Raw genomic sequence first — 15,398 nt, 5'->3', positions numbered from 1 at the left:
ACAGGGTTTAATGACGCAAACCAGAAAACGTATAGGTTACATATTGTGCTTGCTCCTGGCTCGATCAATAAGGATGTCACCAGAAATTGTTGACAACTGTGCTTAAATGAATAGTGCAACTTAAGCAAGAATTCAAGCTGCTGTAGGAAAATGATTACCGGTATATTAAATAAGACATGCGGATTAAAAATGTACCTGTTAAAGGAGGTGCATTAAAACATTAGATGTCTTTTCTTTTACCCATTATGTGGAGACTGTACCTAGTGATGTGAAACAAACAAAATCTATGTCATCCAGGCTGATGGAGAAGAGCACTGAGTAATGTCAATGGATACGGAGTACTTAGCTTTCCCTGCTTTAGATGTGCAACTTGATGGTAATGCCGATGGACACAGTGAGCAATTTAAACATTCATGCATTGTCCAGCCAGGGCGCTGTGGATTTCCGTGTAATGAAAGCAACGTGACAGCTCGGGGCACTGGAACCAAGGTTTGTCACTGTCTCAACAAGTTTTGGAGGCTCTCACAGGGCGTCTGAGTTCAAAACAGCCAACAACAAACAGATTTTCCAAGGTGTTCTTTAATCAAGACATGCCACCAACACTTCCTCATCCTGCGTGCGTGTGCAGAGTTCTTCCAAAGCTGACCTTCACCATCTCAGAGGAGCTGCTCTCACACCCTGGCTTCCCGAGAGACCTCTGGTCAGTGTTAATTACCCTCAGCACTTCCAGCTGTCTGCTCATCAGGTCAGCGCTTCCATATGGTCCTGCAGGAGGCAGCAGGCAGGCAAGGCGAGGGCGGGGAAAGTGCTAGATACCTGTGGGACACTGATTACATAAGCTGCCGCTAATGAGAGAGGCTCTTTCCGAAAGGGCTGTGAGTTCAAACGATCACAACGGTGGCAGTGGCTGGCAGATGTAACCCCAGAGCATGGGGGACTTGATTAAACACGTACAAACACACACACACCTATACACGCGTAGTGACACACATACACACTGCACCATTTTAATAACAAACACACACACAGGGGCACAGCAGGAGATGAGTTCTTTGATGAGCCAAGACTAGAGGTTGATGATGAGGGGCACTACAGCCGGTCTCAGCTAGCTGGAGGTCACCAGGGAGTCTGTGCGAATGCGTGTGTGTCCATCTTCATCTGTCACATTGGTATTGAGGGACTGAAACACCTCTTAGCATGGGTCCCGTCAAAAAAGAAGCAACCAAAAGTAATATTTCAGAAACCATACAAATAAAATTGGCCTTTTCATCCCATAAGTAAGCTAGTTTCCCCGGCAGATGCATGGATATCATCAGATCTAATTGTTCTTAAGACTTGATAATAAAATTCTTGCAGCAGCAAAGATCAAAACCAAGATTAATGTGCTGCCCTCCTGTCGTGTCATCTGTTATTCTCAGAGAGGAACTTCGTGGTAATACAGTTAGAACTCACAACACTGCCTAATCACAACAAACAACATTAGGCCAAAAGGTAATTGCGTTTGCTCGGTGTGTGCGTGGGCCGGTCTGTTTCGCTGATACCAATGCCAAGATGGGCCAAGTTCTCTGTAGATGGGGGGGGGTTGCTCTTCACTTTATGGGGAGGGAGAAGGGGAAGCACCACCGAAATAGTCTTGTTTGTCTCCAATGTCTGGCTCCACATTATTGAGTTATAAAGCTGCTGCCACAACATAGATTGGCCTCTGATCGATCGGAGCCCTGATGGGAGCAGGCAGCATGACTGACAGGCTGACAAGGATCTCAGACTGGAGCTGGGTAATGCATGTCATGTCATTTTCTCACAGACACCTGAGGTTCTCACCCAGAACAGAGCTGATTTTTATCGCGCCCCGCATTATTATCATACAGGATATTTTCCACATCCACCCGTAGTCAAAGGCCAGTAAATGTCACATTTCAATTTTTGAAGGGGCTGGCAATTCACACAAAATGACAAAGTGTCACACAGTTTACAAAGATTTGTACTTTTTATTTTCATCTTGCATCCAAGCAACTTAGAAAGTCATGAGATATGAATTTAACAAGGGGAATTTCTTCAAGGATGGTCAAACACATGTTTCCATTCCTCATTATTGCTAATGCGGAAACTCTGGATCTCCAGATGTGTTTGAATATATCAGGTGGGCACAAAGAAGTGCCTCAAAGTCGTATAGCTTTGCCGTAAAAGCACAAGTGTTAAACCAAAGGTGCAAACATCTGAATCCCACAAAGTTTCTAGGAGCCCTTTATAGTTGCAGGGTAAGGATTCGTGGACTTCTGAGGATCCATCAGCTCACATGGGGTAAAACTGAGAAGCTGCTTCCGATGATTGGATCTCCACCTGAGCCATCTTGAACTGGGTGCACTGGAGCCATTTGCGCAGGGCAATGGGAGGAGCTCCAGGACTCTGGACCTGAAGACACTGGTGGTTCACTCTGTTCTGGATGGCCTGTAACCGCAGCTGCAGCCCCGCAGACAGATGCTGGTGAATCAAAGAGAGAAGTGTATAGCATATCAGTTTGACGAGTTTGAAGAGTCTAGTTCCTTACTCATAGCTTAAAAGGCTTACCTTTAGGTTTGATTGAATCATGGGTAACCACATAGGAATTAACTACAACACAAAAATAAAGATGAGTGAGGATTATGCTAATGGGAACTTGTTTTGTGTAACAGATGCAGCTGAGGTCTAACCTTGACAAATATGGTAGAGTTGCATTCTTGTAGAGCTTCCATCAAACTGATAACATGAAGACACACCATCTCTACCATCTAAGGGAAATAATTAACATGTTTATGATTTGTTATGTTTTTGATTTGATTTTATTTGCATAGATTAGATTGGATTGAATTGAATTGAATTGAATTGAATTGAATTGAATTGAATTGAATTGAATTGAATTGAATTGAATTGAATTGAATTGAATTGAATTGAATTGAACTGAATTGAATTGAACTGAATTGAATTGAACTGAATTGAATTGAACTGAATTGAATTGAACTGAATTGATCTGTGTAATGGTATACAACAAATTCCGTTTCCAAAATTATGGAGAATCTTGGAGCATTTTGAGTTCAAAAACAACCAAGTGACAACTTACAACTTTATTGTGAGCCATAAGATGTAAGATGCTGGGTGTAACCCGACTCCAGAACTCTAGGCCAGTGAGAATAGCGCCAGAAGAAAACTCTGTCTGGTTCTGGTTCTGCAGGGACGGAGCTGCAGCTGTCTGCTCGCAGTAGATAGTCCATAACTGTGCGAACATGAAGGCGTGGAACAGAGAGCACATGTGCAGCACTGACGTCTAGGGGACAAAAACAAAAAAAGAAAGCAAAGGATCAGAAAACAGCTTAAGCTAACAAAAAAAAGTTTGACCACATGGAGGAAAATCATTTTCAGCTGACCTTTGACTGTTCTGGGAAGCCAATAAGGATGACTTTAAGATGATCTGCTATGTGGGATCCAGCATCCAGAGGGATGGGCATGCAGGAGGTGGAGCCTTGGTGCAGGGCGCAGTGCGTCAAGGAGCCCAAAAGAAGCCAAGACAGCTGACGGATGTGGGACACGCACTCAATGAACTCTTTAGGTCTTTGGAGACAAAATAAGACATGATTTGATATCTTCTCATTCACTTTAGTCAGAAATCCCTTTTTTTGTCTTTTAGATTTTTGAATGACTTTTTAAGTGTACATTACATGTAGTCTCAGAAAAGAAACCACAAGACAAAAGCTCTGTAGTGAAAAATTCTAATCTCATTCAAGTTTGGATCTTAGCTTTTTTCTATTAGGACAAATTCACAATTATAAAACAGCTGTTTTGCCATCAAAAGAAATGTGTTTACTTAGAAAGACATATAGTCAAAGCAGGACTTAAAAACTGAACAATCCTTTTTTTAACAAAACCAGCTTCCGCTGCCTGAAAAGTCTACTCTAAAAGTTTTAAAAATCACAACAACTCCTGACTACTGTGGTCTTGAGGAGCATAATGCAAGGCTAATGACAAGAAAGAAGGTTATTTTAACTTACTCTTTTTTTTTTTTCATTTCCTTTTTGCTAAGATTGAAAAAAGCTATTTTTTTGTCTTGGACAAATAAAAGGCAACAAATGTTGTTGCACAAATTTTGCCCCAAAAATAAAGAAACAAAAGCGGAAAGTTGAACTTCAGGTTTCAGAGATACTGCAAACTATTTGATCCTTGCAAACGTTTCAAACTTTGTTCCTAGACATTTAAGATATTTTACCAGGTTTTACATTGTTTTAACATCTCTTTGCTCTACACCTTTTCTTAAAATCAGCAGTCGAGATTTGTTTTAATCTCATGAAAAGCTGGGATCTACAAATAATAAAATTATTAATAAAATGGGTCAAAATGCTTTTGAGCCATACTCTATAAAAAACCTCATTTAAAACAAAAAAACTCAAATTCCACTCTCATTCTTTATTTAATTTTAGGGTTGTTATCTTAAAGTTTAATCAATGTTATTATTTTTGAAACAAAAATTTAAAGCTACCTTCTAAGAATAAGTGCTAGTTTTAGATTTTATTAGGGGTTATTAAGATATCCCAGCTCGTACCAAGATCATATGTTTTTTTGTCATGTTTTGTTCTAAAAATGAGTCATTTCTACTCTTTACTTTAATTTCTGTCACTGTAATCTAAATGAACTACAATTACGTTATTAACATAAAAACTCAAGAAATACAAACCATTTGCTTAGAACTAGCAAACAAAATGCCTATTATTGGGCCGTAAAACTTTCAATTTTAAGTCTTTCTATCTATTCGATTTTAAAATTATTTTTCCCTTTTTGAAAGTCTGTGTGGAACTTTGTGTTTCTAGATTTTGGTATATTTTTTAGTGATTTTCCGCCTAAGATTAGTGTTCTTGTTTCATATTTAGGCCACCTCTTTTTGTATGCATGTCAGAAGAGTTGCTTTGGGGTATTAAAGACAGATTAATAGAAGAATAAAAGGATTCAAAAGGATTCACATTCATTTTATACATGTTTTGGTCTCTGTTTTATTCCAGAACATACTAAAATATTTCTTCTTAATAATTGGGTTCTTTCCATTCCAACTAGTGACTGAGTTCTGAATAAATACATTTATTTTAATGTTTTTCTTTCTTCTTTGATATTTAAAGGTGTTCTTTCATCTGCTAACTTTTATTAAATGTTTTGTGAAACATCTTTATTTTTTCCTGTGTTATGAACTTTTATTTCACTGCCGTGTCTATATTTTTCTGTCCTATTTTTACATACAGTACCACAATGCTTGTACTGCTATACTTTTGAAGAACAAAACACTTGTGCGTCTGTTTGCTGTCAGCTATCACACACGCACACTAAAAAGATCCTTGATCTTTGACTCTTTGAAGTCTAGTATGTTATCCTCGACCATTCATCTCAGTGATGGAGAGCAGCATGTCAAGATAAATGAAGACTTTATATTTTGTGTTGCTTTCTTTCTATTTATTGGCACTCATAGTGCACAACATAGTTACAAATGGTCAAATAATAAAACGTTGATCTGAGGAAACAGAAACCAGGACTTAAGGAAAAAGAAATGTGCTTTTGGGCATGTTGAAGGGAGTCCATTTTTATAGATGTTCCTTATTTTTCTACCACACTGGTGTGTGAATCGGAAATTTTGAAAAGGAGCTTTTACGCAAATAAAGTGAAAAATAATTATCCAATATTTCTACTTAAATTATACTTTTTGATCAAATTTAGAATAAAAATAAAATCCTGAAAGACTAACAACACAGTTGTTACATTTTAATTAAGTAATTTTAGCCTCTTTAAGTCTTCAAAGCATCAGTCTCCTTACCCTTGCTGCATGGTGGATGGTGGGTGATAAAGCCAGGGAAGATATCGAACCACAGCTTTATTATCACGATGATTGCCTTTGCTGATCTCCATGGCTGCAACTTGGGCCAAACCCACTTTCAGGTTGCCCCCAAAAGTGTCCTCATGCAGCGGCTGACAGCAAGCCTTCATGTGACTCTAAATAACCAAGGAAATGGAAGTTTTACATCAGAATACTGTTGTAGTGTAATGGTAGTTGTGGGTTTCCGATGAAAACTCACTTTCAGTTTGGTTAGTGTGTGCATGTCTGCAATGAAGTCTAGCAGCTCACTTATGTATTGCCTCATGCATTCCATTGCAGCAGTTGTACACTGTGGAGAATGGAAACAGTTTATCCTTGAGAAGGAATAACAACTGAGCTTCCTACTGTTTTATGTTGTGGAGCTTAATGAGATTGTAACATAAAGAGATTCAAAGTCTCACCCCTGGCAACGTAGAGATCATGTGCTTCTGGATGATGGTGGATTCGGCTAGTTGTGTGCCAATATCTGCACAAACAAACTGACAACAAACACTGTATTTCACATCAACAGTGGAGTTACATGATTTTCTGGCTAACAGAAATGATGAAAGATTTATATTCTACCTGGACCAGCAGTAACAAGTTCGTGTCAGGCACAGGAGACTTGAACTTTAGAGCCTGCAGAAGCTCCAACACCACAGTGCGGGACATGTAAAACTTATCTCTCTCCTGGATGTGAGGAAATAGAGAAGGGAGTAAATGTACTGAGGCAGCAAGACTGCCTTTTTCTATTATCACTCTCCCTTACTCATGCTGCGCAGAGAGCATAAACTCTGTAGCTTGAATAGAGGGGGGAGGAAAGGCGGCGGGCGGGGTAAGAGGGGAGCAAGGAAGCCAGAGAATAGTGAAACCAAGGAGTAGATTTAGGCCAGTCCAGATCTCTCCTCCCAGAGTCCCAGGCAGCTCAGACAAGGCTGTCAGACTGCCTTCTCTTTCCCCGAGGACAGGCTGCTCTCTTTGTTCATCTCTTCCACACAAAGCCCAGCTGCCTGTTTACAAACCACACTGTCATATTTTGGCTCCCAGTTCGCCTCTCCCTTTCCCTTTGCAGTCATGTTTGCTTAGGTTAGAGGCAGGCGCATGACCCACTCTCACAGAACGCAGAGCTGCAGCTGACGTTTCTCATCGTGCAGTTTGCTCCTGCACTCACCTGCATGTAGTACTCTTATAATTAAAAGTTAATGGAGCATAGCTTAGGAAAATGGCTGAGCTGTGAGGGTCCAGTCTCACAAAAAAATAGGACTGAAGCTGGTACAAATGGTATATCATGTGCTAAATGTTTTATTAGCCCTTGAATTCGGACTTAGTCGAAAAAGATTCATTTGTTCTTCCTGCAATTGGCACAAAACACCATCCACAATTAATAAATGCTGGTTTTTGAAGTGTGGATTTTGTAAGGTGGGGTACTAATGAGAGTGTAAAAAATCAATACGGCAGGAGGCATAAAGCACATAACGCTGACAGTGGTGGAAGACTAAGGATCCATTCGCTCAAACAGACACCTCTGTGTCAGGCAGCCACTGAGAAATGCACCATACATCCTCCGACTTGGACACCAACTAATCCTGCTAATCAATACTGTCTGATTTCCTACTTAATCACTTGTGTCACATGGCTACATCTCTGGCTGAGTAGAGAGTTGGAGAAGTAGGTGTAGCAATGAAAAAAGTTACACATGATGGGGATTTAAACAAGAGTACAGCATTTTAATCCTGCAGATCAGCTTTCGGGGGTTTACACAAAACACGTCAGCACATACTAGATTACCTTATTGAAGGCTTTGTAGCAGAGACCACACAACTCTACGAGGTAGGAGAGGCTGAACGTGCCATACTGGATAACAAAGCTCAGCAGCTTGGAGAAGGATTCAAGGAGACTCTGTAAACAGAAGGAAACATGTCACACATTTGAGCTGATCTGTCCAATTTCTGCTATGGACTTACCCGAGTTGCGCTTGTTGTTGGGATTTTTAGAAGACAAATAATGATCCTTAAACTGGAATCCATTGGGCACTAGGAAGAGATGGATTTTAGACTCAATAGAACTCAAAAAGTTGTGTACAAAGTGAGATGGCATTCTGTGATCACGTGCTTGATCAAGTTGTGGGATCTGCCATGGAAATTAATTTGACCTCCAAGGTTAAAAGAGTCAGATGCAAATCAATTACAGTTTTAAGGCTGACTATTGAAGCTGACTGGAGCACCGCTGAATGCTTTTTCCTCCGGTGGTAATCACATTAACCCATATCAGACCATGATTAAGTGAGCGGAAGAGTTGATATCTACCTTCAGGGGAAGCACAGAGGGCAGCTTTGTGAGAAAGGTCTGGAACTGGTTGCAGATGGTAGTCCACAGGTTGCTAGGAGAATCCATGGGGAGAGCTTCCATGAAGGAGGCAATGTTTTCCAGGCAGTGCAGCATTGTGCCCCCTGCTGGCAGACTCTTTTTGTTGTTCAACCCCTTTAGGGCACAGAGACATAAACCATCACAGGGTTATATAATATAATTCCACAACTTGAGACATTTACTCTTAAGATTTGTCTTGATCAACTGTGATGCTCATGAAAAGAACGAAAGACGAAGCACAGTGATGTGAAAACAACCATCTGGGTGAGCTCAAGCAACCATAGCTTCTTGTCATTTCAATTTATTTAGCTCAACAATAATCCAGAAGCAGCACAGTGGTGCAGAGTACAGAAGGTTTCTGGAAAAGCTCAGACGATTTGTTGTTTTAAATGGACTGTGTTGAACATTAAGATAAGCTACTAAAAATTTGGCAAGCGCTCCCCCTGCTGGTTGAACATTAAAACACATGGGTGATATATATATATATATATAAAAAAAAAAGAAAAGTTGTACCTCCAGCAGCATGTTGAGGGCTGCAATAGAGCTCAGCTCGTTGAAATCGATCAAAGAAGATGCTAAGGTTCGCAGAAAAGTCCCATCTGTGAAACGAAAAGAGTGCACATGTGATGGCAGATTTTTAATCAACTGCACCTTTTAGGGCTAAAAATAAGCAAACCTTTGATGTTGCTCTGAAAAAGCTGGGGCAAGATGCCATTGGGGGCCAGCTGGTGAAACACACAGCGCAGGAATTGCTTGGCTACACCTGCCACATTGCCTGGTATCAGCATACTGCAAAACAGAACAGACACATCTACCACTGAACTCTTTGACAAGCTCAGAGGGAGAGCTTCAAAGTGTCATACCTTTCAGCTTGTCCAGAAAAATTGCCACTAGATGCCAATCTGAAAGAAATCCATGAATTATGGATGAGTCCTAAGAGCGGGTTATGACACTTCATTCAACAGTGGAGTGCTGTGTGGACGGTTGGAGGAGCTGCTCTGCCGCATACCTGCCCACAGACTGCATGATGTCGAGCAGCATCGGAGCAGCCAAATCAGGACTGAGGTGGATGAACATCGAGAGGACTATAACAGCAAGGCTGAGGGTCTCCTCATCATATTCCTCCAGCACAGCCGCACAGTCCCGACACCTGAGACAAAAAAGAAAAGAAAAAAAAACGCAAACAAAATGTACACTGATTTTTGTAGGGCAAATGTGACTGCAGAACAAATTCCCTCACTTGTCAGACATCAGGGTGGGCTGCTCGTCGATGAACTCCTCAGGCGCCGGAACAAACATGCTGACTGTACTTGGTGCTGACAAAAGACTGGTCTTTGTTGGACCTACTGGGGACCAAGATGTGTTAATCCACAGCCTGATTTGAGCTAATATCTATCATTAAGTCGCCTGTGGCTCACCCGTCTCCCAAGTGCAGATGTTGTGCGGCGCACTGGACTGATGCTCCAGCTGTCTTTTCATCAGCTGACTCATAGTCAGAGCCCCCAGGGAGCCTCGTTTCACTTGACGGTACTGAGCTGGAGGTCAAACACAGAAAACAACACCTTTAATGATCTGCTGAATTGATGTAAGAGTTACTGACAGCTTCAACATGTGAGCAGCAAAACATGAAAATGGAGGAAATGATGCCACATTCATGCATTTAGAAGTTATTAAAGTTATTATAATAGTTTATTTATTTATTTATCTGTAATTAGAGGATTTTCAGGATGCATGAAACCATTGATCTAACTTTTTATTTGTAGTGTTTACCAAGTTAAAAAAGGATTATTTGCAAAAACATACACGTTTCAGTCTAGTTTTATACAAAAACATCAGTTTTTGTCAAAAACACAATAAAAAAAACAATGCGGAGTTAATTAAACAATCTCTTAATCAAAGCGTCCTACTTGATACTGAAGAGCGGTGGCTTGTTTCAGGCATAGCAGCTTCAAGAGTTGGGGCTGAGGCAGATTCTCGAGGCTTTTCCAAAGTAGACAAAACTTTGTGATCTGCAAGGCAACACGGACGAGTGATGGGTGATCCACGGGCATCAGAATATATGCCATCCCGTGCCAATATGACAGCAAGAACGCTCTCCACCATCAGTGCGTTAAGCCCCAATTTATGTTTTTTTTATGTTGTTTTATGGCAATTTTATTGTTTTCTCAGATACATTTAACAATTTTGTAATTAGATCTGACATTTCTTTTAATAAAGCAACAGCTTTCAGTTAATGAGGTTTTGCGTCCCTGTATTGTGAGCACTTTAAAATGGTACATTCCTACATTTTCTATGCAAACATTTTACTAGTGCATGAATCAAGGAAGAAATGAACGGATATACACAAAATACTTCATTCCACAACAGAAAACTAAAAAAGCTGACATGCAAATGGTGCTAAAAATGATGTGAGATGATATAGATTAAGTAATAGAGGAATCTATCAACACACAACATAAAAAACTGAAAAAATGCACGGAAACTAAAAGTTAAATAGTTTTAACCCTTTAACTGCGTTCTAAACCGAGACGACTGTTGTTGTGATTTTGGGCTATACAAATAAAACTGAATTGAATTGAGCAACTGATTGTGTGTTTTACTCACCCGAGGCAAAAGGAAATTAAGAAAATAAAATCTTTTACCTTTTTATTGGTTAAAGGGTTAAAAAGTAAAATAGAATTTAAATTATAAAAAAATTTGGAGTGAAATTTATTTTAAATTTATTATTATCAACTTTAAAGTTTTCTCTTACTTAAATGTTCAAATAAAGGAGAAACTAAAATAACTATATCACTATCAGGAACATAAACTAGTTATGATTTTTAGACATTTCATAAAACTATAATTACATTATTATTATTTTGAGTTTATATCTGAGAGTTAAATTTTTGCTTTCTGACTTAATTTTTTTAACTCATTACCTTTTCTTACTACCTAATTTTATTATTTATATCATCAATATTTATCCTATTAGTAGTAGTATTTTCTTTATTTTCCCTTATCTATTATTATCATTATTATTATTATTATTATTATTATTATTATTATTATTATTATTATTATTATTATTATTATTATTATTATTATTATATTATTTGTATTAACTTTCTTTTATTTTTTAGGGACATGCTTTCATAAGGTAAGCTTCTGCCTGCACCATTTCAAACATGATTTGTTTTATTGTTATGCCATTGATGTTGTAGCAATTTTTATTGATATCATCTTTACGTTTGCATCATAATGACTGTATTATAATATTGAACATGTTTCAAAAAAACTAAAAGAAACTGGTTCAGGGTTTTTTTTTTTTTTTTAACTAAAAGCTGCTTCACTGTGAGCTCAAAGGACCATCAGATTTTTTTCCCCCAGAGAAATACCTTGAATTGTGTTATTCTTAATTTTGGAAAACGATTTCAAATAGAAATTATATTAAAAAACAGAATGCTCACAGAAACGTATTTTCTTGTGTTAATAGTTGGTCATTTGGACTAACGTGTAACAACAATTAGGACCAAAACATGTTTGCACCTTTTCTTTTATATGCTCTTTACTTGATTTTCATTTGAGTTTTTTTTTTTACTGTCTGGAATAAAAGAGAGCGCAGTTAATTTTAGGATAAAAGCATGTAATTAAGAAGGTGTGCAGATAGTTTAGAATTATTTAAATGTTTCTCTTTTAGCCACAACCAACCTTAACTTGTGGTGAAGGACATAAAAGGAAGAAGTTTTGAAAAAATCCTTGTACTCTATCCTCTTCTACTGACAGACGTACGCCACATCAAAAGTTTTAAAATGGATTTAAACTTTGAAAATATCTTATATCTTTCACCTGTCCTTCTCCTTACCCGTTTCTGTGGTCTGCTCAGCTCCCAGCTTATCGAATGTGTTAAAGGAAATGTCCAGATATTCTCTCTGGATGGCGCTCACTGCTATCTTCCTCTGTTTTCGCTGCCTTGGAACAATCTGGATTCTAAACTCAGCTTCGTCGTTGTCATTTGCGTTATCTGGTTTGGGGTCACTGTCTGCTTCGTCGCCCATGTCGTCATCTTCCTCGTCATCTCCATCCCCTTCCTCATCGTTGCTGTTACTTTTGGCTTTCTCTGGCGAGGAGAGCGGCTCTGCTTTGTCCTCTGGGATGTCCAGGAAGACTGTCCTGCCAGAGGGACTTGTGCAGTGCCCAATCCCAGTCCGAGCATCCTCAGACGTGTCGTCTATCGAAGTGTCGGGAACATTTGGCGTCTTCTTCAGGAGGTCTCTCTTCTGCTTCAGAGTCATGGGGCTTTCGAGGCAGATGTTCTCAAAGCGCTCGGGAATATCCAAAGAGGCACTTTGCTTCAATGGCTTACGCTTCTTTTCCACGGGTGCTTGCTGTAAGGCGCCTTCTCTTGGAATAAGTTCTGGGGGTTTTCTTTCACTGGAGCAGTCCTCGACACTCACCTGAACCACAGGAGACAGCCGCAAAGTGCTGCTACTCGCAGGGGAAGATGAGACCTTTGGGCACTCGTTAAACTTGGTCCCTATGATGGTGCTAATGTCAAACTCTTCGTCACTCTCCACTATCCTGAGCGGAGGCAGAGGTTCAAACACCAAGGAGTCACTGTCAGACATGGAGAGCAAGGAGTGTTTTTCTGGAATCGATGTGCAGTCGGAAGAAAGATCAATGAGATCCTGGTCCTCCTTTTCCTGCGCTGATCCCTCTAAAGAACCCTGGTCCATTTTGTCCTCAAAGGTTTCCATGCAGCTAAGGCGCACTTCTGGGATGACATGCTTGGATGTGTCAGACTGACCTCCTTTAGATCCTCTTCGGTCCACTGGCTCAACTCGGGCCGAAGAGCCGTCAGAGGATCCTTTACCGTGCTGCCTTCGAGATGCCGCAGAGGAAGGCAGGATCACAGGCGGCACTTGCATGTCACATCGATCGATGCAGGATTTTCTTCGATGTTCATCCAGACTGAAGAGAATTGAGTCAGTATTGGAAATGTCCAGAGATTTCTGCTTGTGCATGGCCTGCAGCCGTTTCTTCCTAGTGCTCTCCTCTCTCACACAGTGAAGGATGCTGTCAGGCAGATTGCCACCCTCTCGATACTCTGACAGCTCAATTTCACCTGGTGCACAGAATATTGCAGTTAAAGAAATATATCAAAAAAAGAACAATGGAATTTGCCTTAAACATAAGCAACTGTCTTACTTCTCTTGGCATTCAGCTCAACTGGCTGATACTTCACTGACTTGCTGCCCCCGATTCTCTTTAGACGGGCAAAGAAGGTTTGAGACTCCTTGTTTGCAGCACCAGTTGGTGTGTCGTGGACATCTGACTCATCGAAAACACTGTCCTCCTCTAAAAACGTAAGAACACATGAAGCATTCTCATGTTATGTAAAAGCTAAAAAGGCTACCATCTCCTTTCAACTTTGATATTAAGATCCAAATAAATCAATACTTGTTGGTCTCAACAGAATATTTTCATTTTGAATTGATAAACCATCAAAAATATTATTGAAATCAAAATCTGTTGTTGGGCTAAACTGTATTTATGATTCTGCTCCACCTTTTTCTTTCTCGCTGTAGCGGCTCATGTTGGAGTTGTCACTGTAGAGAGGTCCTGCTGCAGCATGTGGACGACAGCTGTGGTACTGAGCATTCAGCGTGTTGATGGTGATGTGGATGAGGTGGAGGACCACCTTACTGCCATCCATGTCTCGATACGGATACTACAGATTTACAAAAACAAAAGCGGCGAGGCAAAAATCCTTACAAGGAGGCAAAACATTCAGTCATTTTCCTAAAAAATCCAGTTTAGTTTGTTATTGGAATAAATATAAAGAGCATCACAACTGAAACGATAGGGTTGCAACAATTCACTTTACCCAAGATTTGGTTCAAACCTCAATTTTTGAGTCATAGTTTTGCTTTGGTTCAATACATGATTTGTTTCTACAAAACAACAACCAAAAAACAAAAAGTGTGAAGAAATCCTTCTTTTAAATTTGCTAATAAGTGAGTTAAATGAAAAAAACATACAGTTTGCCGATACTAAGCCTGGTGCAATGTAATCCAACAATAAATACTTCTTCAATTTAAAACTAAACATATTTTCTCCACATTACATTTAATGGTGTAACATATGGATCCGTTTTCAATCGAGAATTGTGCAATCCCTGTTAAATGAAAGTATTATTGAAGTAGGGGCAGAAAAGTACCTTATACAAAATGACTAGGAGTGCTTTGAGCCACATCTGTCTAATGTGTGGCCTTAAAGCCCACAGGGAGCACCGGGGGGGCTGCTGGAAGTAGTGTCTCAGCTGAGGACATGTGCAGTACTTCAACACCTGGACCACCAGAGGGAGCAGCTGCTTCCCCAAACTAATATTATAGTCCATAACCTAGAAAATAGCATAATCTTCATGATTTATTACAGGATTTTTTTAAAAAACATATTAGAAATGAGGTCAAAGGATACCTACTTGTGCAATGCCGGCTATGAACCCGTTAAAGCAGGTGGAGGTGCGCATCTTCTGGGGTGCGATCATGAAGCAGCCCTCCTGTTGGTCATAGCCCAGCAGCACATACAGGTGGCGTTTCACTGTGTTGAACGCTTTGGCGCTGCCGATGTCAGCTTCGGCACTGCTCTGGTCTTTAGCCATAAATTTCATGAGCACCATGATGAGCTGGTGGACGGTTTGGTGATCGATGCCCGCGTTCTCGGGCAGCAGATCCTTGATGATGGTGTCATCCTCAGGAGAAGGAGTTTGCCCTGCAAGAGGGGCTGAAGCATCAGGGTTAAAGTGCAGGAGGAAACGTGCTGAAAGCACAGGAGAGGAGGGGGAAGGGAAGGGAATCAACAGAGGGCACCAGCACAGAGGTGGGGGAGTCAGCTCATCTTGTTGGAATGACACATATACAGCTGATTGTTTATGGAAAATGTAAATGGAATGCACACAAAGGAAGTCCAGCTATTTGCAAAGGTTTTTTTCCCTTTCTTTCCCTGCTTTTTTTCACCAAAATGTGAAACATAAGGAGTTTCACAAGTCAGCGTTACACGTTTCTGTTTTCTCAATGATGGTGTAATAACAAATTTTAAAGCGTCATTTACCTGGAAGGACTTTCTCTAGCATATCTCCAAGTGTGGGGGCAGAGAGCTCCTGCCTTGTGAGCTTTAAAGCTAAAAAT

The 15,398-nt window shown here is 40.1% G+C and overlaps 1 protein-coding gene across 4 annotated transcripts in view; it reads right to left on the bottom strand.

Moving 5' to 3' along the window:
- Positions 1 to 1,968: 1,968 nt before the first annotated feature.
- Positions 1,969 to 15,398, bottom strand: part of unc79 (unc-79 homolog, NALCN channel complex subunit) — a 34,121-nt gene continuing 20,691 nt past the window's right edge. Inside the window, exons 27-51 of one of the 4 annotated variants that reach the window (XM_020713431.2) lie at positions 15,322 to 15,390; positions 14,693 to 15,030; positions 14,429 to 14,611; positions 13,777 to 13,939; positions 13,417 to 13,566; positions 12,074 to 13,333; positions 10,137 to 10,238; positions 9,648 to 9,764; positions 9,470 to 9,575; positions 9,239 to 9,379; positions 9,093 to 9,131; positions 8,906 to 9,018; positions 8,743 to 8,828; positions 8,170 to 8,343; positions 7,828 to 7,896; positions 7,652 to 7,762; positions 6,449 to 6,553; positions 6,286 to 6,363; positions 6,084 to 6,173; positions 5,825 to 6,000; positions 3,402 to 3,585; positions 3,098 to 3,301; positions 2,691 to 2,768; positions 2,569 to 2,610; positions 1,969 to 2,481 (exon numbers count right to left, since the gene is read on the bottom strand). In XM_020713431.2, the coding sequence (XP_020569090.1) occupies positions 2,293 to 2,481; positions 2,569 to 2,610; positions 2,691 to 2,768; positions 3,098 to 3,301; positions 3,402 to 3,585; positions 5,825 to 6,000; positions 6,084 to 6,173; positions 6,286 to 6,363; positions 6,449 to 6,553; positions 7,652 to 7,762; positions 7,828 to 7,896; positions 8,170 to 8,343; positions 8,743 to 8,828; positions 8,906 to 9,018; positions 9,093 to 9,131; positions 9,239 to 9,379; positions 9,470 to 9,575; positions 9,648 to 9,764; positions 10,137 to 10,238; positions 12,074 to 13,333; positions 13,417 to 13,566; positions 13,777 to 13,939; positions 14,429 to 14,611; positions 14,693 to 15,030; positions 15,322 to 15,390 (4,367 nt within the window). In that variant the 3' untranslated portion in view covers positions 1,969 to 2,292. The remainder of the gene's footprint in view (positions 2,482 to 2,568; positions 2,611 to 2,690; positions 2,769 to 3,097; positions 3,302 to 3,401; positions 3,586 to 5,824; positions 6,001 to 6,083; positions 6,174 to 6,285; positions 6,364 to 6,448; positions 6,554 to 7,651; positions 7,763 to 7,827; positions 7,897 to 8,169; positions 8,344 to 8,742; positions 8,829 to 8,905; positions 9,019 to 9,092; positions 9,132 to 9,238; positions 9,380 to 9,469; positions 9,576 to 9,647; positions 9,765 to 10,136; positions 10,239 to 12,073; positions 13,334 to 13,416; positions 13,567 to 13,776; positions 13,940 to 14,428; positions 14,612 to 14,692; positions 15,031 to 15,321; positions 15,391 to 15,398) is intronic. The other 3 variants (XM_020713432.2, XM_020713433.2, XM_020713434.2) reach the window with 3 other exon arrangements.

Source organism: Oryzias latipes, chromosome 22, assembly GCF_002234675.1.
Source record: "Oryzias latipes chromosome 22, ASM223467v1".
NCBI lineage: Eukaryota > Metazoa > Chordata > Actinopteri > Beloniformes > Adrianichthyidae > Oryzias > Oryzias latipes.
The sequence above is the reverse complement of the archived record's forward strand: the minus strand, read 5'-3'. Positions and strand labels throughout refer to the sequence as shown.